Source organism: Meles meles, chromosome X (genome assembly GCF_922984935.1).
Source record: "Meles meles chromosome X, mMelMel3.1 paternal haplotype, whole genome shotgun sequence".
Taxonomy (NCBI): domain Eukaryota; kingdom Metazoa; phylum Chordata; class Mammalia; order Carnivora; family Mustelidae; genus Meles; species Meles meles.
Window position 1 is genome coordinate 132,263,833 of NC_060087.1, and position 16,246 is coordinate 132,280,078.

At 42.5% G+C, this 16,246-nt stretch overlaps 2 protein-coding genes across 3 annotated transcripts; both read right to left on the bottom strand.

Moving 5' to 3' along the window:
• Positions 1-6,604: 6,604 nt before the first annotated feature.
• Positions 6,605-15,926, bottom strand: CMC4 (C-X9-C motif containing 4). Of its 2 annotated transcripts, none has more exons than XM_045996405.1 (3): positions 15,788-15,926; positions 8,939-9,006; positions 6,605-6,953 (listed from the first exon to the last, which is right to left on the bottom strand). In XM_045996405.1, the coding sequence occupies exons 2-3, from the start codon at positions 8,994-8,996 to the stop codon at positions 6,805-6,807; spliced, it is 207 nt and encodes a 68-aa protein (XP_045852361.1). In that variant the 5' UTR covers positions 8,997-9,006; positions 15,788-15,926; the 3' UTR covers positions 6,605-6,804. The 2 variants fall into 2 exon arrangements, with proteins under 2 accessions (XP_045852361.1, XP_045852360.1); XM_045996404.1 differs by lacking the exon at positions 15,788-15,926 and adding an exon at positions 9,990-10,348.
• MTCP1 (mature T cell proliferation 1) lies at positions 10,313-15,920 on the bottom strand. The gene is made up of 5 exons (XM_045996403.1): positions 15,788-15,920; positions 10,964-11,115; positions 10,672-10,842; positions 10,539-10,590; positions 10,313-10,452 (listed from the first exon to the last, which is right to left on the bottom strand). The coding sequence occupies exons 2-4, from the start codon at positions 11,066-11,068 to the stop codon at positions 10,543-10,545; spliced, it is 324 nt and encodes a 107-aa protein (XP_045852359.1). The 5' UTR covers positions 11,069-11,115; positions 15,788-15,920; the 3' UTR covers positions 10,313-10,452; positions 10,539-10,542.
• Positions 15,927-16,246: the final 320 nt, after the last annotated feature.

Below are 16,246 nucleotides of genomic sequence, written 5' to 3' on the forward strand. Positions count from 1 at the left end.
TATTATCCGGGGGTGTTTTCCACCGTAAAGCACTCATGGCTATTTCCAAAGGGTTTCTTCATGGTAAAATAAGTGACTATAGGTAGGAAAGGGAAGAAGCTCTTGGATCTTTATTTCACAGAAAAGGTTTTAAGCTTTGAAAGGTGAAGTATTATTTGCCTCTTGTTGAAACATCAGGGGTGGCCATAGCCCCTTTGTGCCAGTTCTGTGTCTTTGTCTAGTGGGTACGGAACACCTCACGCCTCCGCCGGAGTTTTAAAGAGGCGGCGTCGCGGGCATTCAGAGGGGAGAACGGTAGCAGGAGCACGCGGGAAGTCAGTTGCTTCCACCGCCGCACGCTCTGCTGTCTCACAATGGCCCCAGCTCTTAGAATTATTCTTCAGAGTAACAGTGGATAGATCCACGTACGCATGCGTAGAATCTTAGCGCAGTTTGTTGTCTGCAACCGCAGCTGGAATGTGCGCTTGTGGAGGGGACGGCTGCGTCTTCGCACTTACCGGGTATCCAGGGTTGGTGGAGTAGCTGAATAATGACCTCATGATTATAAACGTATCCAGAAAAGGGACTGATCCAAAGAATTATTTGAGACTCTACGAGTTCTGAGAATGAGGAAAACAGAATTAATTCTTACACTTGTAGGTGATCTCTGCAAAATGTATGTTTTTTTAAGGCCTTCTTTTAATATGTTTGCCTTTTAACTTATCGGGAAAAATGGATTGAATTTGGAAATTGTAGCTACCAGTGGATGCGTGGAACTTGTTAGAATTCATCCATCTGCATTTTTTTCTCCTCATTTTAAGGCAACAAAAGTTGTTTTGCTTACAATATGTATGAACCATCCCCCAATCATAATGGTATGAGCCTCTGTGTTGCATATTTTTGTGTAAGAACTTAAAAAAAGGTTTTCATTTTTTATTATGGCAACTTCCAAACATATCTAAGAAAAAATTACAATGACCCTCATATATTTATCACCCACCTGCAATGATCGGCAAATTGCTTTATCGATTGTTTTGAAACAATTATAAAATGTATCCTTTCATTATATTTTAGTGTGTATCTTTAAAAGGTAAGAACTGTTTTTAAAAATTATAAATACAGTACTCTACTATCATACAAAAAATTAATAATTCCTTAATATCATCAAATATCTGGCCAGTTTTCAAAATTTCCTGTCTCTTAGAGTTTTGCATTTGGTTGTTTGAATCAAAATCCATATAAGGTCTACCACATTGCATTCAGATGGTCTCTTAAGTCTCTTTTAATCTTTATGTTCTTTTTCTTTTCCTCTTTTTTTTTTTGGCCTGCAGTGTAGTTACTGAAGACACTGAGTTATTTGTTCCTTAGTTTCCTACATTCTGCTTCTGATGCAGGGTCCCTGGGTTAGGTCATATGCAGCAATCGAGGCTGCCACTCTTTGATGACTTGACCCATGTCATTCACCCAAACCAACAGAATGGTGACTGTAAAACCTAACTCATGTGCCCTGTGCTCCTTTGGGTTGCATGACGGGAAGAGTGGCCACTGCCTGCCTCTCGAGTGGGATGGGAGTTGCCTTATGTCCATCTATATTTTCCTGTGATTATCGGTGAGGACAGTAGGTCATTCTAACCTTTCATCGGCTTGTCATAGATAGTAGACTAAAATAAAACCTGTAAGTTCCTGTGGAAGTGTCTTCCACGCCCTCTGGGACCCTGAAGTGCATGGTGAAGGTCAGGATTGCAGCTGCTGCGACGAGAATGATCCTGAGTTCTGTCCACCAAGTAGGGCCACCGCTCGTGCCGGCGTGGGGTGCTCCGGTGTACGTGTTGGATTTCAGCGGGCGTTTAGGGAGCTTCTAAATTGAGGTCCTGTTGCCAGAGCTTTGTTTGAGATGATGAAGGGGAAGGTAAGATTTCTCCCAAAAGAACAACTACCAGCCAACCCATTGTACAAAACCAAGATACCAGGACCAGGCAGTTGCCCACATGATGGGATCATTTTTTTTTTTTTTTGATTAGCAAGCCTTGTTTAGTGAGACACACGTTTTTCTCCAGAACCCAGAGTCCAATAATGTGCTGGGCTTCTCTCTGAAGAAACTAGATTTTCTGTGAATGACAGAGCAAGCCAGAGTGTTTGGGAGTTTGGTGCCCCCTGCTGGCACGGGTGTGGTAACACCATACTCGGGGCTTCTCTACCTGTAGTTTGGCCGGGATTAGGACAAACTGCTGTGAACGTGTCTCAATCCCGCCCAGTCCCATCACGGCAGCAACAGTTCATCAAAGGGTGGCTCAGGGTCACAAGGGCACTGGGAGGGGCCGTGGTGGCCCAGCAGGGGACAGAAGGGGCACAGTGGGGTGCACGGGGGCAGGGTGGCAAAGGGGAGAAAAGCCTTGCAGGTGTTTCAGCCTCCAGGTGTGGATGTGTCCATCAGACAAGGTCACAGCAGTTTCTCTATAATGCTTGAGTTCCTTCTCCCCAAAGTTCGCCCTGGTGTCCAATGGGACGTGAGAGGGACCCAACTTTCAGTTTAGGCCGCTGCCTTCTCAGGCTCAAGAAATGACTCCTGTGTTGTCAGTCATCGTAAGGTGCTGACTCCCCCCCCCCCCCCACCTGCCCTACCACTTGGTAAGAGTCCTCCTTACTGGACCTGGGCAGTTACTGCCTCATGGATGCTGGCAGAAGACAGGACAGGAATAAAATTGGAGAACAGTATTCTAGACAGAACGAACCTTACATAATTCTAGCTGACATACTCTGGTAGGGGATGCTTAAGCTATCAAAATGCAGTTACTGTATGGTTAACTGTTGTAAGACCGTTGTCTCTGTCCTTTTGTTTGATACTTGTCAGCCTGATGGGCATGACTAATGGTTGGGCTCTTATCTGAGACCTCTACTTTTCTATAGTTTCGGAAAATGCAAGAAATCTCTGCGTGAAGAAATGGTGTAGAGGTGGATTTGAAATTGCTGAGTATCATTCATGTTTCACGGTCATCTCAGTTTCTTCTCTGATGGAAACTCACTTAAGGCGAAACTAGACTGCTGCCCTCTCTGCTGCTTCCGCCAACTACCAGCTTGGTTTCCGTCATGAAGCCTGGGCACGGGGCTTTCTTCATTGTTTACACCATGTTAGGGTGATCTCTCGGAGGATGGGGCACAACATATGTTAGCTTATTCTGGACCCCATTTCCCAGAAATCATGTTCTGTGATGTTTGGTTCTTCTCAAAGAATCATGAATTTTAAGAGCACTATTTTTCCAAAGAAAATTGACAGTGTTGCACTTTTTTCACATTTAAAAAAACCTGTGAAGTCAGCTTATTGACTCACCAAAACTGTCTACCTTTCTGAATGTAAAATGGTAAGAATGCGGGCAGGATTCTTGAGAGCAGTGGAGTTTTACAAACTACTGACACGCTCTTCTCCTACAGACAGAGTGCACTGGTCTGTGGCACCTTTGGGTGGTTGCCTTTAAAGCCTTTTATATTAAGTGCCGTGCAACTTTAGATGCTTCTAGATGCCTTCTAGATACCAAACACAAGTGCACAGATGATTGTTAGGAGTTGCGGGGAGTGGATGCGGGGAGGGGAGTTGTCACACCAGCATAATGGAGCTTCTCTCATCAGTGGATGCTGAAGTTTCCAGATGAAAAGTAGCAGATACGGCCCTCCCCACTGAGGTCTTTTAGTTACTAGTTAACCAAGTGATTAAACTTAGCACCACCAGCCCACTCACAGACTTTTTAGTCTCTAAAAGAGAGATCATAGTTCGCTCCCTCCCAATTCCTCCCTAGAGACTGCGACTCTGTGCTGCGGTCCCTATCACAGGAAAAACACTGGATGAATGTTGAGCTTTTCTGATGGCTGTTCTACTTTTCTGTGTCTCATAATAGCAGAGAAGAATCTGATTTAATGTCGGCCAATAGATGTTAACTTCAACTGAGACAGGACTGAACTTAAAGATAGGAAGGAACAGGGGTGCCTGGGTGGCTCAGTTGGGTTAAAGCCTCTGCCTTCAGCTCAGGTCATGATCCCAGGGTCCTGGGATCGAGCCCTGCATCAGGCTCTCTGCTCCGCAGGGAGCCTGCTTCCTCCTCTTTCTCTGCCTGCTTCTCTGCCTACTTGTGATCTCTGTCTGTCAAATAAATAAATCAAATATGTTTTAAAAAAAAGATAGGAAGGAACAATTTATTTGAAGTTTTGGGAGTCCCACGTAAAGTAGTATACCCTACGGAAAAAAGTTTAAAACAGTCTGAAACTTGAGTAGTTAACTCAAAAATGATTTTGTAATAAAGCACAGTGAAACTATGTCTTTGATCATACAGTGGTTCCTAGTATAAATCCTAGCACTGCTATCAATTGATAATTTTAAATGTAACTTACATGTGTATATAATGTAAACATAGTTGTAAAATGTTTTATTAAATCATTTCACTGTTCACACAAGAGTTCATTTAAATGATTTCATGAGAACATAGCACGATCACCCTGGTTTGTGGACCAGACCTCTCTAAGGCAGCGTTTTCTCCAAGTCTCTCTGGGGAACGTTCACCCTGTGAGGGGCTGTCTGCAAAATGGGGACACTTTGGCGAGTAGTGCATTAAGTAGTCCTTTTCAAAGAATCATAATTTACAGAACATATTGAAAGCTTTGAAGTCTTAGAGGAGAGAAACCTGTTAACTTATGTGTAATCTAACATTCCCCGAACTTAATCTGATCACAGAAGCCTTTTGTCCCCTCCCGGCCTTTGACAGCAGTTCCTAGAAACACTTTAGGGAATGCTGCTTAAAAGAACCTCTGCCTTCGGCTCGGGTCACGATCCCAGGGTTCTGGGATCGAGCCCCGCATCGGGCTCTCTGCTCGGCAGGGAGCCTGCTTCCTCCTCTCTCTGCCTCTCTGCCTCTCTGCCTACTTGTGATCTCTGTCTCTCAAAAAAAAAAAAAAAAAAAAAAAAAAAAAAAAGAACAGTTGGTCTCAAATAATAATGGTATTTGACTATCTCAGACTATCTTACGTTAGTCATTCATGGCAATGTAGGACCCTCCCTGTTCTGGACTGAATGTTTGTGTTCCCAAAACTTCGTGTTGAAATCCTAACACCCAGAGTGATGATAATTTGGAGGTGGGGCCTTTGGGAGATGATTAGTTCGTGGAGCGTGAGCCCTCATGACTGGGATTAGTGCCTCTATTGAACAGACCCAGGAAAGCTTGCTCACTCCCCTCCTGACATGGGAGGTGCCTTGAACTTGGATTTCCAGCCTCTAGAACTGTGAGAAATACGTCCATGTCTGTTGTTCGTAAGCCAGAATGGACTACAGCAGCCCGAATGGACTAGGACAGGGACATATCAGACTTTGTTTCTGCCCCTGCTTAGAAAGTCATCTTTTTCTTCTGGCGGCAGGCTGGAGTGACGTGGTTCTAGCAAATGGCCGGTGTGACATGGTCACTCTACCACCACCACATGAAGTCACCGACAACTGTCAACAGGCTTCCTACAGCCTCGTGTTAACATGAGGGTTCACTGTAACGTTTGATGATAATAGATAAACCACCTAAGAATTCTGTTGCTGCCTGCCTGCCTTCCAATGAAGTGGTTTGTTTTTTTGTTTTGTTTTTGTTTTTTCAGTTTTCTCATGATAAATTAGGGGTTGTTAAACATTACGAGAATCATTTCTAGGCCTTTCCTACCACTCTTTGAACAAATATTAAGTGTCTTCTTGCTAGGCACTGTAGTGGGGATGTAAAAGTGGAAAGAAATGGTCTCACTGGCATCTGGAAGGACACTGCGCTCTGAATGACTGGAAATGCAAGAGCATGTAGTCTGAACATGCCATGGTTGTGGAGTGTCTTTTCACCTAACACAGGACGAGTTTTATGAATGGTACTAGTCCAAGTTCAAAGGCTAAAGACAATTCATTAACATCTATATCAAGCAATTCTCCAGTTCTCAGTGGACACTGACTAGGTGTCCTACGAACTTAAGTTAGGATCCTCTCTACTTGGAATTAGTGGCAGATCCCACAGGTTAGGGGCTCAGTCTAAAAGACTGCCCCAATTCAAACACCTATTGCTAAGTCCACATTGTTACCTGTCCTTCTGCCTCACTGGCTATAAATCTGAGGTTCCCAAGGATATCCTCCTTGGGTTTTATTAATTTGCAAGAGTAACTACAGAACTCAAAAACATTTACTTCAACATTTTCCAGCTTATTATAAAGGATACAGATAAACACCTAGATGAAGAGGTACAAAGGTCAAGGTCCCACATATAGGAGTTTCTGTCCAAACCCAGTCCTTTTGGTTTTTATAGAGGCTCCATCACAGTCATGACTGATTAAATCATTGGCCATCGGTGACTGATTTAACCTCCAGTCCCTCTCCCCTTCCCAGAGGTAAGGGGACTGTGGGATTAAAAGTTCCAACCCCCTAATCACAGGGTTGGTTCCCCTGGCAACCAGTCCTCATGCATAGGTTACTATGCAAAAGTCACCTCATTAATGTGACAACACACCTTTATCACTATTATCACTTAGGAGATTCCAAGGGTTTTAGGAGCTATATACCAGGAAAGGAGATAAAGACCAAATAGATATTTCTTATAAGTCACAATATCGCAAGTACAAACCAAAATTTTTCACTTAACAGGTTTATTTTAGCAGCTCAGTTTTATTACATTCTACATATTTAATATATTTCTATCTGTTCTGCATAGATGGCATATTCATTAACTTTTATAGTTGACTTTTTTTATTTGATATTTGCTGCTACCTGGCCTGAAGAAAGAGTCAGGGAGACAAACTTGCTTGGTGGATACATGGTGCAGCAGAACTTTACTTTGATGTGGGCTTCAGTGTCGGCTTTTCTTCCTCCTCTCTTTCAAATCCCGAACAGACGAGAGATCTTCCCTTAGGATATCGAGCGCAACACTTACGCAGTTCTTGGATGACAGCCTGACACTTAGCTTCCATGTAGTTGTTGGCTGAAAGACAGACAGGCAGACCCTTGTCATGATCTCATAGAACTCAGATGCAGGGAAGTTTAGATCAGTGCTTCCCACTCCTTTTCACTTCGTTTTATCTATGACCTGGAAGAAAGAGGATGCACCCAAATCCATTTAATTCTTTCTGATGTACAAACCAGTCAACAGGACAATTAGAAAAAAAAGCATGATTTACAAAGTGGTTGAAAGGTATTTTTACATATAAATTTCCTTTTCTTTCAGGTTAATAACTTACATACCCTTTTCTAGGACAGTGGTGGCTGTGGGACGTCCCTACCAAGCCTGTGCAACAGAAGTGGGGAAATTGCAGTCTCTGGATGGAGAGATTTTTTACAGCTGTGAGCTAAGAATGGTTACATTTTACAAGGGTTGCAAATACACACCCACGTTCCCACCTACACACTCTACAACAAAGACCTTCCAGCCTCCAAAGCCTAAAATATTTCCTATTTGGCCCTCTACAGAAAATATATGTAGAGCCACTACTATACATAGACCTTAAGTCAGGGAGAACTTGACCTAAAGGTTCTAGGTCAACTGCCGTTGGTCCAAGTCCCACAGTGCTAAAATGGGGTGCATGGGAGTTAGTCCAGGATTTTAAAAAACAAACAAACACTAATTCTGACTAGAAAGAATATAGCATAGTGGCTGAGTCCAAGCTTGGAGTCAGACCAAAAGGGTTCGAACCCTCACTGCACCGCTTACTAGACAAGTTATCTGACTTCTGTGTCAATTTATCCATCTATAAAACGGGAGTCATAGCAGCATCCACCTCATGGATGAAAGGACTAAATGACTTAATATGTTTAAAACACTTATGGCTGTGCTTAATGTTAACTCTTAGTCCTTCCAGCCCTCAATCCTCCCACACTATATCCATATGTTGCTAATTCAAATAAGGTAAGAATTTATTTGGGAGAAGAAGCTGTGAAGAACATTTTCCTTTTTCTTAAATTTGGAGGAAAGAAAAGGATGAATAAAGTAGCATTACTATCATTATACATCAACATTTTAGATTAAGATTTTATGAAATACTGCTTACATCATAAAATGAAAAGTCTAGGAATGAAAGTTAAAAGGCAAAGGAAGTATACAAACAAGGGTTTTCCTTAGTAGTGAATCTTTGGGTAAATTCTTAACATTTTTCCTTCAGACCCTTCATAGAAAATTTCTGTAGTTTCATGGACTTCCATCTCTATTACTTTACTAATGGGAAAAGTTAAGAAAAACACCAGTGTTGAAGTTCAGAAAGCTCTGTAGCTTTTCTATCTGTTCTTCTGCCAATAATCATTCACTGATTAAAAAACATAAAATCCTCTAGCATTTGGTCAAACTTATTGGTCAATTTAGAACCAAACTGGGGGAAAAATCAAGTGGACAAATCACATCAAATATGCTTTAGTTGAAGTTTGCTTTTTTTATAGACTTAGTTGCTGACTTGGCAGCCTGAATTCCAATTGCATTTTCAACCCCCATTTCTAATCTGATCACTTTTAAAAAGTGGTTTTCAGCCACAGTGAAGTGGCTGAAACCAACCCATTTAAAACTAGTCTTTTTAAAAAAGGACTTTGCTCAGCTTAGTAATTCTTAGTTCTGACTGTATATTAAAGTAACCTGGTTAGCTTTTTAGACTGATTCCTGCCCAGAACCCGTCTTCAGGAAGCCTGATATAATTGTTTTAGGCAAGAGCTTTTTTTAAAGGTTCTAATGTATTTTAAAGATTTTAGTCTAACGTAGTTTAAAGATTCTAACGTATAACCAGGATTGCAAACATGAAGCTTGGATCATATCACTTTGTATTTTCTGCATCTTTGTTGAAACAATGAGAAAAATCTTCAGGATAATTACAGAAATACTACTTTTGAGAGGAGCTCACATCATTTACTGATAAAAAGAAAAGTTGGTCTCTTGTAGTTAGTTCACAGATAAAGTGGAAAAATATAAAAAAGCATTTAACATACTACCTTGTAAACATTTCTGTATTTCACAGGCTTGTTTCTGGCACGGATCCTTCTGCGGCATATCCAGAAAACTAAAATAAGAAAAACGATTTTTATTTTGTCTTTTATCCATAAAGACTTTAAAGCCCCTCTAAATGGGATTTTCTTCTGAGACAACCAGGTATGCTAGAAAACAATTGCACTAAAAAATACTCTTCCCATTCATAGGATGAATCAACTGTATTTTTATAATATCCATTTCGTTCAGTTTTGAAGACATAAATAGCTTTACATGAAAATAAAACCTTGAATTCAGTCACCTCATCTTGAATATCATAAACCAATTGCGGGCTAAAGGAGCCGATGCCACAGACCAAGAGGCTTGCCCACTGCTCGGATGTATCATCCACAGAACCACCCTTGGTAAATGATTAAACTCCTTGAGCCTTTTTCCTTATAATTCATATGTAAAATGGGGGCCATCCCTATGTACCTCAAAGCATTAGTGGAAGGATTAAGAATAGTCTAATTCTTATTAGACTTATTAGACTAATTAGAATTAGTCTTATTAGACTAATTCTAATTCCAATAGGAACAGAATAGTCTAGCGGGAAGGGAGGCAGTAAGGATTCAATACATGGTAGATGTGATTCCCAAGATTTTGTAAAAAAAAATAAAACCTTACTTTTAATGTACATAAACAGTTATGACTACTTTAACTCAGAAAATTCTTTATCAGGTAGTAAATGGTTTCCTAGGAATCAGCAATATTTGGTGCTATTATTACTTCCTGAGATAGGTGCTAGTTAAGCAGCTAAAATAATTTTTAGAGCTCTTACAGAAACCAACTTATCTGTAGCCAGAGAATGAATTTAAGTGCCCACGATTTTGATTAGCAACCTCTAAAAATTTGAAGGCACAATTTCAGAAAGGAAAAAGGCCCAGAAGCCTTTGTAGCCCATTTCATGAATTCAAATAACCTCCTCTTTTTCCAGAGCCCCCTAAATTCTCCATAAGATCCAAGTTAGGTCAGTACTGGGAGGGGAAACACTGGAGCAAAACCTGGGATATTTACAGGATGGGAGAAGGGAAGGCAGGTGAATTGCGCAGGGCAAATAAGCAACACATAGATGTCGATGCTGCTAGGAGCTGCTCTCTTCTCTCTAAACCAGTACCAAGTCCTTGGTGGTCGGGGCATCTGTTCTGTAGCAGGTGCTGACTTTTGTGGGACTCATCAGATCCCAGTTCCAGCTGATGATGTCCATTAACGGTTCTATGGCAATTTCCAAAGGAGTCAATTTCAAGTTACGTATCCTGACTAAGTGCTTTTTTGACTTGCTTTCTGCCTGTGTGACCCCCTCTCTGCAGTTCCACTTGTGGTGTTCTTCATGACCCTTCCTAAGCTTCTGTGTTCTTGAGCAGTTTTTCAACCCAGTCCCTCCCCCCAGGCCCACAGGTGGGTGCACTGCAGTGCTGGATGAAGTGATTGCCATATACTGAATAGAACAGAGGAGCATATCTTCCTAGAATCCCAGCACCTGGAAAAAAAAGTAGATCATTAAAATCACAACCAAACAGAGTGAAAAAGAAAAAGGGAGAATGGGGGAGAAATAGAAATACATACCAGGTTAATCATCAGGCAAAAGCTTAAGCAACAGCTCCTGTACTCCCCTGACCTGTCAGAAAAAGAAAGTTTATAGAGTCGTCTGTTGTAAGAGCCCCCAATACAATGGAAAACGATTAAGCAACACGGGTACCATTAAATGATGCTGGATCTGCCACAAGCGAGAGTTGTTATCCATGTAGCGTTCCTCAGGGTAGAGTTGCCACATGAGAGGTAGTTGGGAGGTAAGGAGGTGACTTGGTCTAGCTGCGTCACCTAAGGGAACCTGAACTTGCTGGACTCGTGCCCTTAGGGAACTCGTCTCCTAATGGAGAAAAATTGATCAAAAATAAAAGCAAAGATTTCAGAATTTTGAGACTGGTCAGAAACCAAGTTGCTTAAAAGCAAAATCAATTTTAAAAAATAAGCAAAATGTAAACACTTACCTCTTCCACGACGGCCACCCATGTGCGCTGGTATTCGTCGCGGTAGATGCCCTCTTGGTGAACCCAGAGGTGATCGGGTGGAGCCCCCACATCCTCTCCTGCCATTCTGGGCTTTGGGTTCCAATTCTAGCCCTGCTTTTCTCCACCTAAGCCTGCAGCACCCGCGCACAGGACACAGGTGTGACTTTTCGGGTTGGAATGAACTCACCAGTGAGCAAGGTGACCCGGAACTAGCAACCACCAACCAGAACAAAAACTCTTACATGTCTACTTGCACAGCCTGCATGGAGCCGAGGCCATCTGCCACTCATCAAGACACTCAAGTGCCACTCAGCAGAGCCTCAGGTCACGCTAACTCTCAGCTCCAGAGCTCAGTGGGGCACTCTGTGGGGATGTAGGACTAGCACCTCAGGAAGCTGGGCAGCGGTGCCACGGTCTCTGCATGCACAGAGCAGCCTCTGACAAAATGCAGTTAGCAACAGAGGGTGCACAGGCACTCATTTGGACAGCAACGGATGCGTGTGCCACATTCCCCAGGTAAAAGCCCCTTTCAAGCAATTCCATTTTAGAGGACTGTGAAGGCTGAATTATGTGCAATCGCTTTCTAAATTAAAATTCAAAGTTTGTTTTAAGGACAGACAACCTATTTATTAGCTTACTTAGAAAGGTTACTGATAGCAGTTGAGCACTTCCAGAAGGGGGTTTTCATGTTAAGGAAAATATTTAAGGTAGCTTCGTGGAATTCTGAAGCTGCCAAAGACTTTGGGGATCATGGTGATTTGGAGCAAATGATGGTTATCCATCTAGGTCCTTGTTTCATTTTAATAATGCTTCAGGATGTCACCCGAACCCGTTTCTCCACAGAGGTGTGCATTTTAATTCTGATTTCGCAAGTCAGAAGGCCAGAAAAGGCCTCCGCCATTTGAGAGGTGTAAAGGAAGCAAATCTCCTGGGCAAACTTTTTCCATAACGCAGACTCGGCTCTAACCCCATAAGGGTTTTCTGCCTAGCTCTGGATCTCATTTCAGGGACTCACGATTACTTGACCTGCATTTTGCAGGAATGAATAGTTTGTACCTGGCTCCTAGCATCATGGCATGGTTTCGCTGTATTTCTTCCTCTGACAGAGCAGATACAGCACTGGGGGATCTGCCCCACCGAACAAACGCCTCCTATTCTCACTAGGTGGCCTTTAGGCAGGAGAGGAACTGCAGCACGTAAACCATTACTGAGACTGTCAAGAGCAAATGAGATGCCAGAACATGGTATGATACAGCCAAGGAAAAAGCCTGAAAGAACTAATTGAGCCAAACCAAGCCCTCTTCTCAAGGACAGCAATTTAATTTTTTTTTTTTCTTATCACTGTTGGTTTACCTTCCCTAGTCGTAGAGGAAGATGTGTTTTAGAGATGTTATAAATGGTCTGATTTCGGTGGATAATTTAAGAGCATCATAGTTGCTTCACCCATTGTATCCTGAATGGAGTTGACTCTGAGCCCATGGTAAGCCCCCATCTTACTGGGCTCTCTCATCACAAACTCACCTAAAGAAGCCCTTCTCCTTCACCAAATCCCAGTTTCTCTAGGTGGCAACACCACCTCTCCTGATCTTGCAGACTCAAAACTTGCAAGTTACCTTGGCCTTCTTCCCCTTCTTCGGTTGTGCAAGCACCACTGCCACCGTACTTGAGACAAACTTTCCCCTAAATACTAGGTTCATTTCTAGCTCCAAATCCTTGCTTGAGCCTTCTACCTGCCTAACATGCCTCCACGAGCCATTCTGCCTATGTCAGTACTCTTATGGCAGAGTGCAGGTGCCTGCCTTCTCTTCTCTAGGAAAACTTCGTGTCTCCTAGGACTACTGCAGCATTTATGTCTCAGCTCAAGCTCATAGTTTTGCCTCTAATTATAAATTGCCTTTGCACATTTGCTCTGCTTATTTCATTAGCCTTGTATCCCCTCAAATACAGTATTGTAAGGTCTTCCATAACAGGAATAATATAGTAGTACTGGGAACCTGAAGTGTCAATACAAGTCAGCGTTCCTGTGCGTGAGTGAGTGGATATGTACGCGGAGCAGAGAGAGGAAACAGATAGAGACCACATACGTGTGGGTAGAGACAGATTCTTTAGGTATATTATATAACCATATATTCTGTCAAAGTCATTTTTTTTCCATTTAGCAGATACAATTGTTCTGCCTCTCCTTTTCCCCAGGGCTGTGGAAAGGAGAGATACAAACAAAAAGCAAATAAATACTAATGTAAAAATATATATATATATATATGTGTGTGTGTGTGTCTGGATTTTGAGTACAAAAGTAAATATATATATATATATATATACATACATATATATAAAGTCTGGATTTTGAGTACAAAAGAAATATGGCCATTAAAAATAAATAGAAACCAAGTTTCACTATGCTCTCACCTTCACAGATAGTCAACAACTAATATATTGACATTTAAGCTTGTTTTGAATGCAAAGCAAAATTTTACTGGTTGCACTGACATCAAAACAAAATGATTCCCGTGATATAGAGGGCAGATAAATTGGAGATGATAGTCTGAGTTACTGTGAATTACTACAGAGGCCTATGAGTCACTACAAAATATTCTCAGAAGTGATGTGCTGCTGGGCTGGGACCTAAAGGCCAACATGCTGGGCATCTGCAGGATGAGCCGGCGAACAAACTCCCACTTGTGACCCTGCACTTATGTGTGTTACCACTCACGGCGCAGCTGCTGCATGAGCACAAGCCAACAATATCCTTACCAGAGAAAAGCAAAGGCTGAAGGACTAAGATTAAGATGAAGGACCATAAAATCACAGGTTGTATAAATTGGAAACCATTTCCCTAAAATGTCATTCTTGGGACACTTGCCCCTAACTTTTTCCTTGGTCAGGAAAGTTTGGGAATCGTATAGTCACAAGGCTCATAAGTGTGGTAAAAGCTCTGGCAAGTCACACAGTAAAGAAACCTTATTTTAACACTTCCCAAATTCATTTGACTAGAGAACATTTTTCTGCACATGAAACTTGTTCACAAAATTCAGAACATCTTGAACTAAGATGAATCTCTAAAATCCTCAAGGTAAAGTCAGGTACAACGTGCAATATAATACCATAAACCTCCTCCACTCAACTCAAAGGAACACTACCATCTGCAAATCCAAATGGATTCCAAAAGTGCTTATATGGCTTTATCATCCATTAAGGTGCTAAAGCAGATTGTTCCCATGGGGGTCACCTTAATGTCATGGCCAGAGACCACACTGGCCTAGACACACTATTTCCTAGTAAGGAAATAATTTCATTAGGAGGAAAAATTTCATAAGTTTTGTGTTAAATCAAATGGATGATAAACAACATAGAAAGACTTCCTTATGAAAAGCATAATTTACTTCAATTTCCAGGTGTTTGAACAATCTGTAAACATTAATCCGTTGAACATACTTATTTTCTTTGAAGTGAATTAATAAACTGATTTGATTACAATGGGTGAAGTTACTAAGAACACATGCCCTGGAGTCCGCGTGGTCTGGGTACGAATCCTGATTTTGCCACTTGCTAGCTTTGGGAATTGGGACACGTTAACGTCTCTACACTTGTTTTCTAAGGTGTAAAATGAGCAATAAACAACGTATTGATTATAATGGTCAGCACTTACTTATTTTATGTTTTATGGATACTGTTAATTGCCGCCACTTACAGATGAGGGAAGTAAGTAAGGCACAGAGAAGTTAGGTAACTTGCATGAAGTCAGAACACAGGAAGTTGTACAGTCTGATTCCCATTTGGGTAGTTTACATGGAAAGGTAGCAAAAAATTAGCATGCTGTAAGTTTTCATAGTCTTTTTCTGTACTCCAGTTAAACATTTAGAACTGTAAAATGCAGCCATGAGCATTATAAAAGTTAGAGAATGTTGGTCTGATATTTGAATTGAGTAACAGCAAAAGAAAGAAAAGGTGGTTTTGTTGTTGAAGGTGCCTAAAGGCACTTTATAAAGTCAAAACATCCCATTGCTAATAATAATAATGAGAAGAAGAGCCGTTGATGTCCCATTAAGGCAGGGCATACAAGCCACAAACAGTAACTATTATAAGTGTCACAAACATAACTAATACATGGTGTAAAACCGAGACTTAAGAGAAAATTTCGATGGGTCCAATGTAATTGCACACTTTTAAGTTTTGCCCAATGTTCATCATTACCAAGATGAATCACGGAAAGAGGTGCGGGGCGGTCCTTTTGCGTTAGGTGAAAACGGGGGGTGCCGGTACAGATAATTTCAGTGGATGCGGACCTTGTCTGTGGGGGGGCTTGGGTTGGAACTGATCGGGAGAAAAGAGCAAAGCATCAACACCTCTTCAAGGAGCACGTTGGGAATGTTCCCTTTCCAGTACTGCCATGCCTGCCTGGCTTCAACACTGCGCAGGGAAGAGAAAACCAGATCAAACAGACATAAACACTCTGATTTCAGCACGATTCCTACAACCCACGTGTAATCCCTAATCTTGGGAGTTGAAAGAGCTGTACTTTTACCCGTGGCACGTTTGACATTCCTGAAAAGAAAACCCGTTTTCCATGGAATTTCACCACGTCTGATATCATCCAAACAAGGGGAGCTGAGGAAATTTACATTGTGGATATCGACTGCGAGACATCCCAGATCTTTAACACAACTCGAGTCCCCCATTCCGGTTCCCTGCACCGAACGCGTAAGAGCCCTGCGAGCCTATGTAGAACACAGCAGCCGCCAAGCTTAAGAGTGATACTTTTTCAGATACAGTATAGCACTGTTTCTGGAAGAGGTTACTCACATGAATATAATGTTTCTTGGGCTAATTAATCCGCCTCAGGAGCAGCGAGGCTAAAACTTCCAGGTTCCCCCGCCCTGGGCCACTCAAGCCGCGATCGGGACGTGAGCCCGGGGCGAGCCGAGGGGCATCCCGGGCCGAGGTCACCCGAACCGAAGTTAGGAGGCGAGGGCCGGCGACCGGAAGCGGTCCAGGGAGAGTTGTACAAAATTCAGGGGCCGTAACTTGGAAACCAAGCGAAATAAAATAAGACCTGAACTGTCTTAGGACCGAATTTCACAGGAGCGTCCCTCTGGCCCAGGAGGTCGGCGCGCGCGGCGAGGCCGCCTCAAAGGGCTGTCCCCGGAGCGTGTAGGCCGCGTACTGCTCTCTTCAGCGGGCGGGCAAAATGGGCGCGGGCGCTCCAGAGGCGCCGGCCCGGCCGCTCGGGCGCCGCTCACAGAGCACGTCGACCCGCGAACC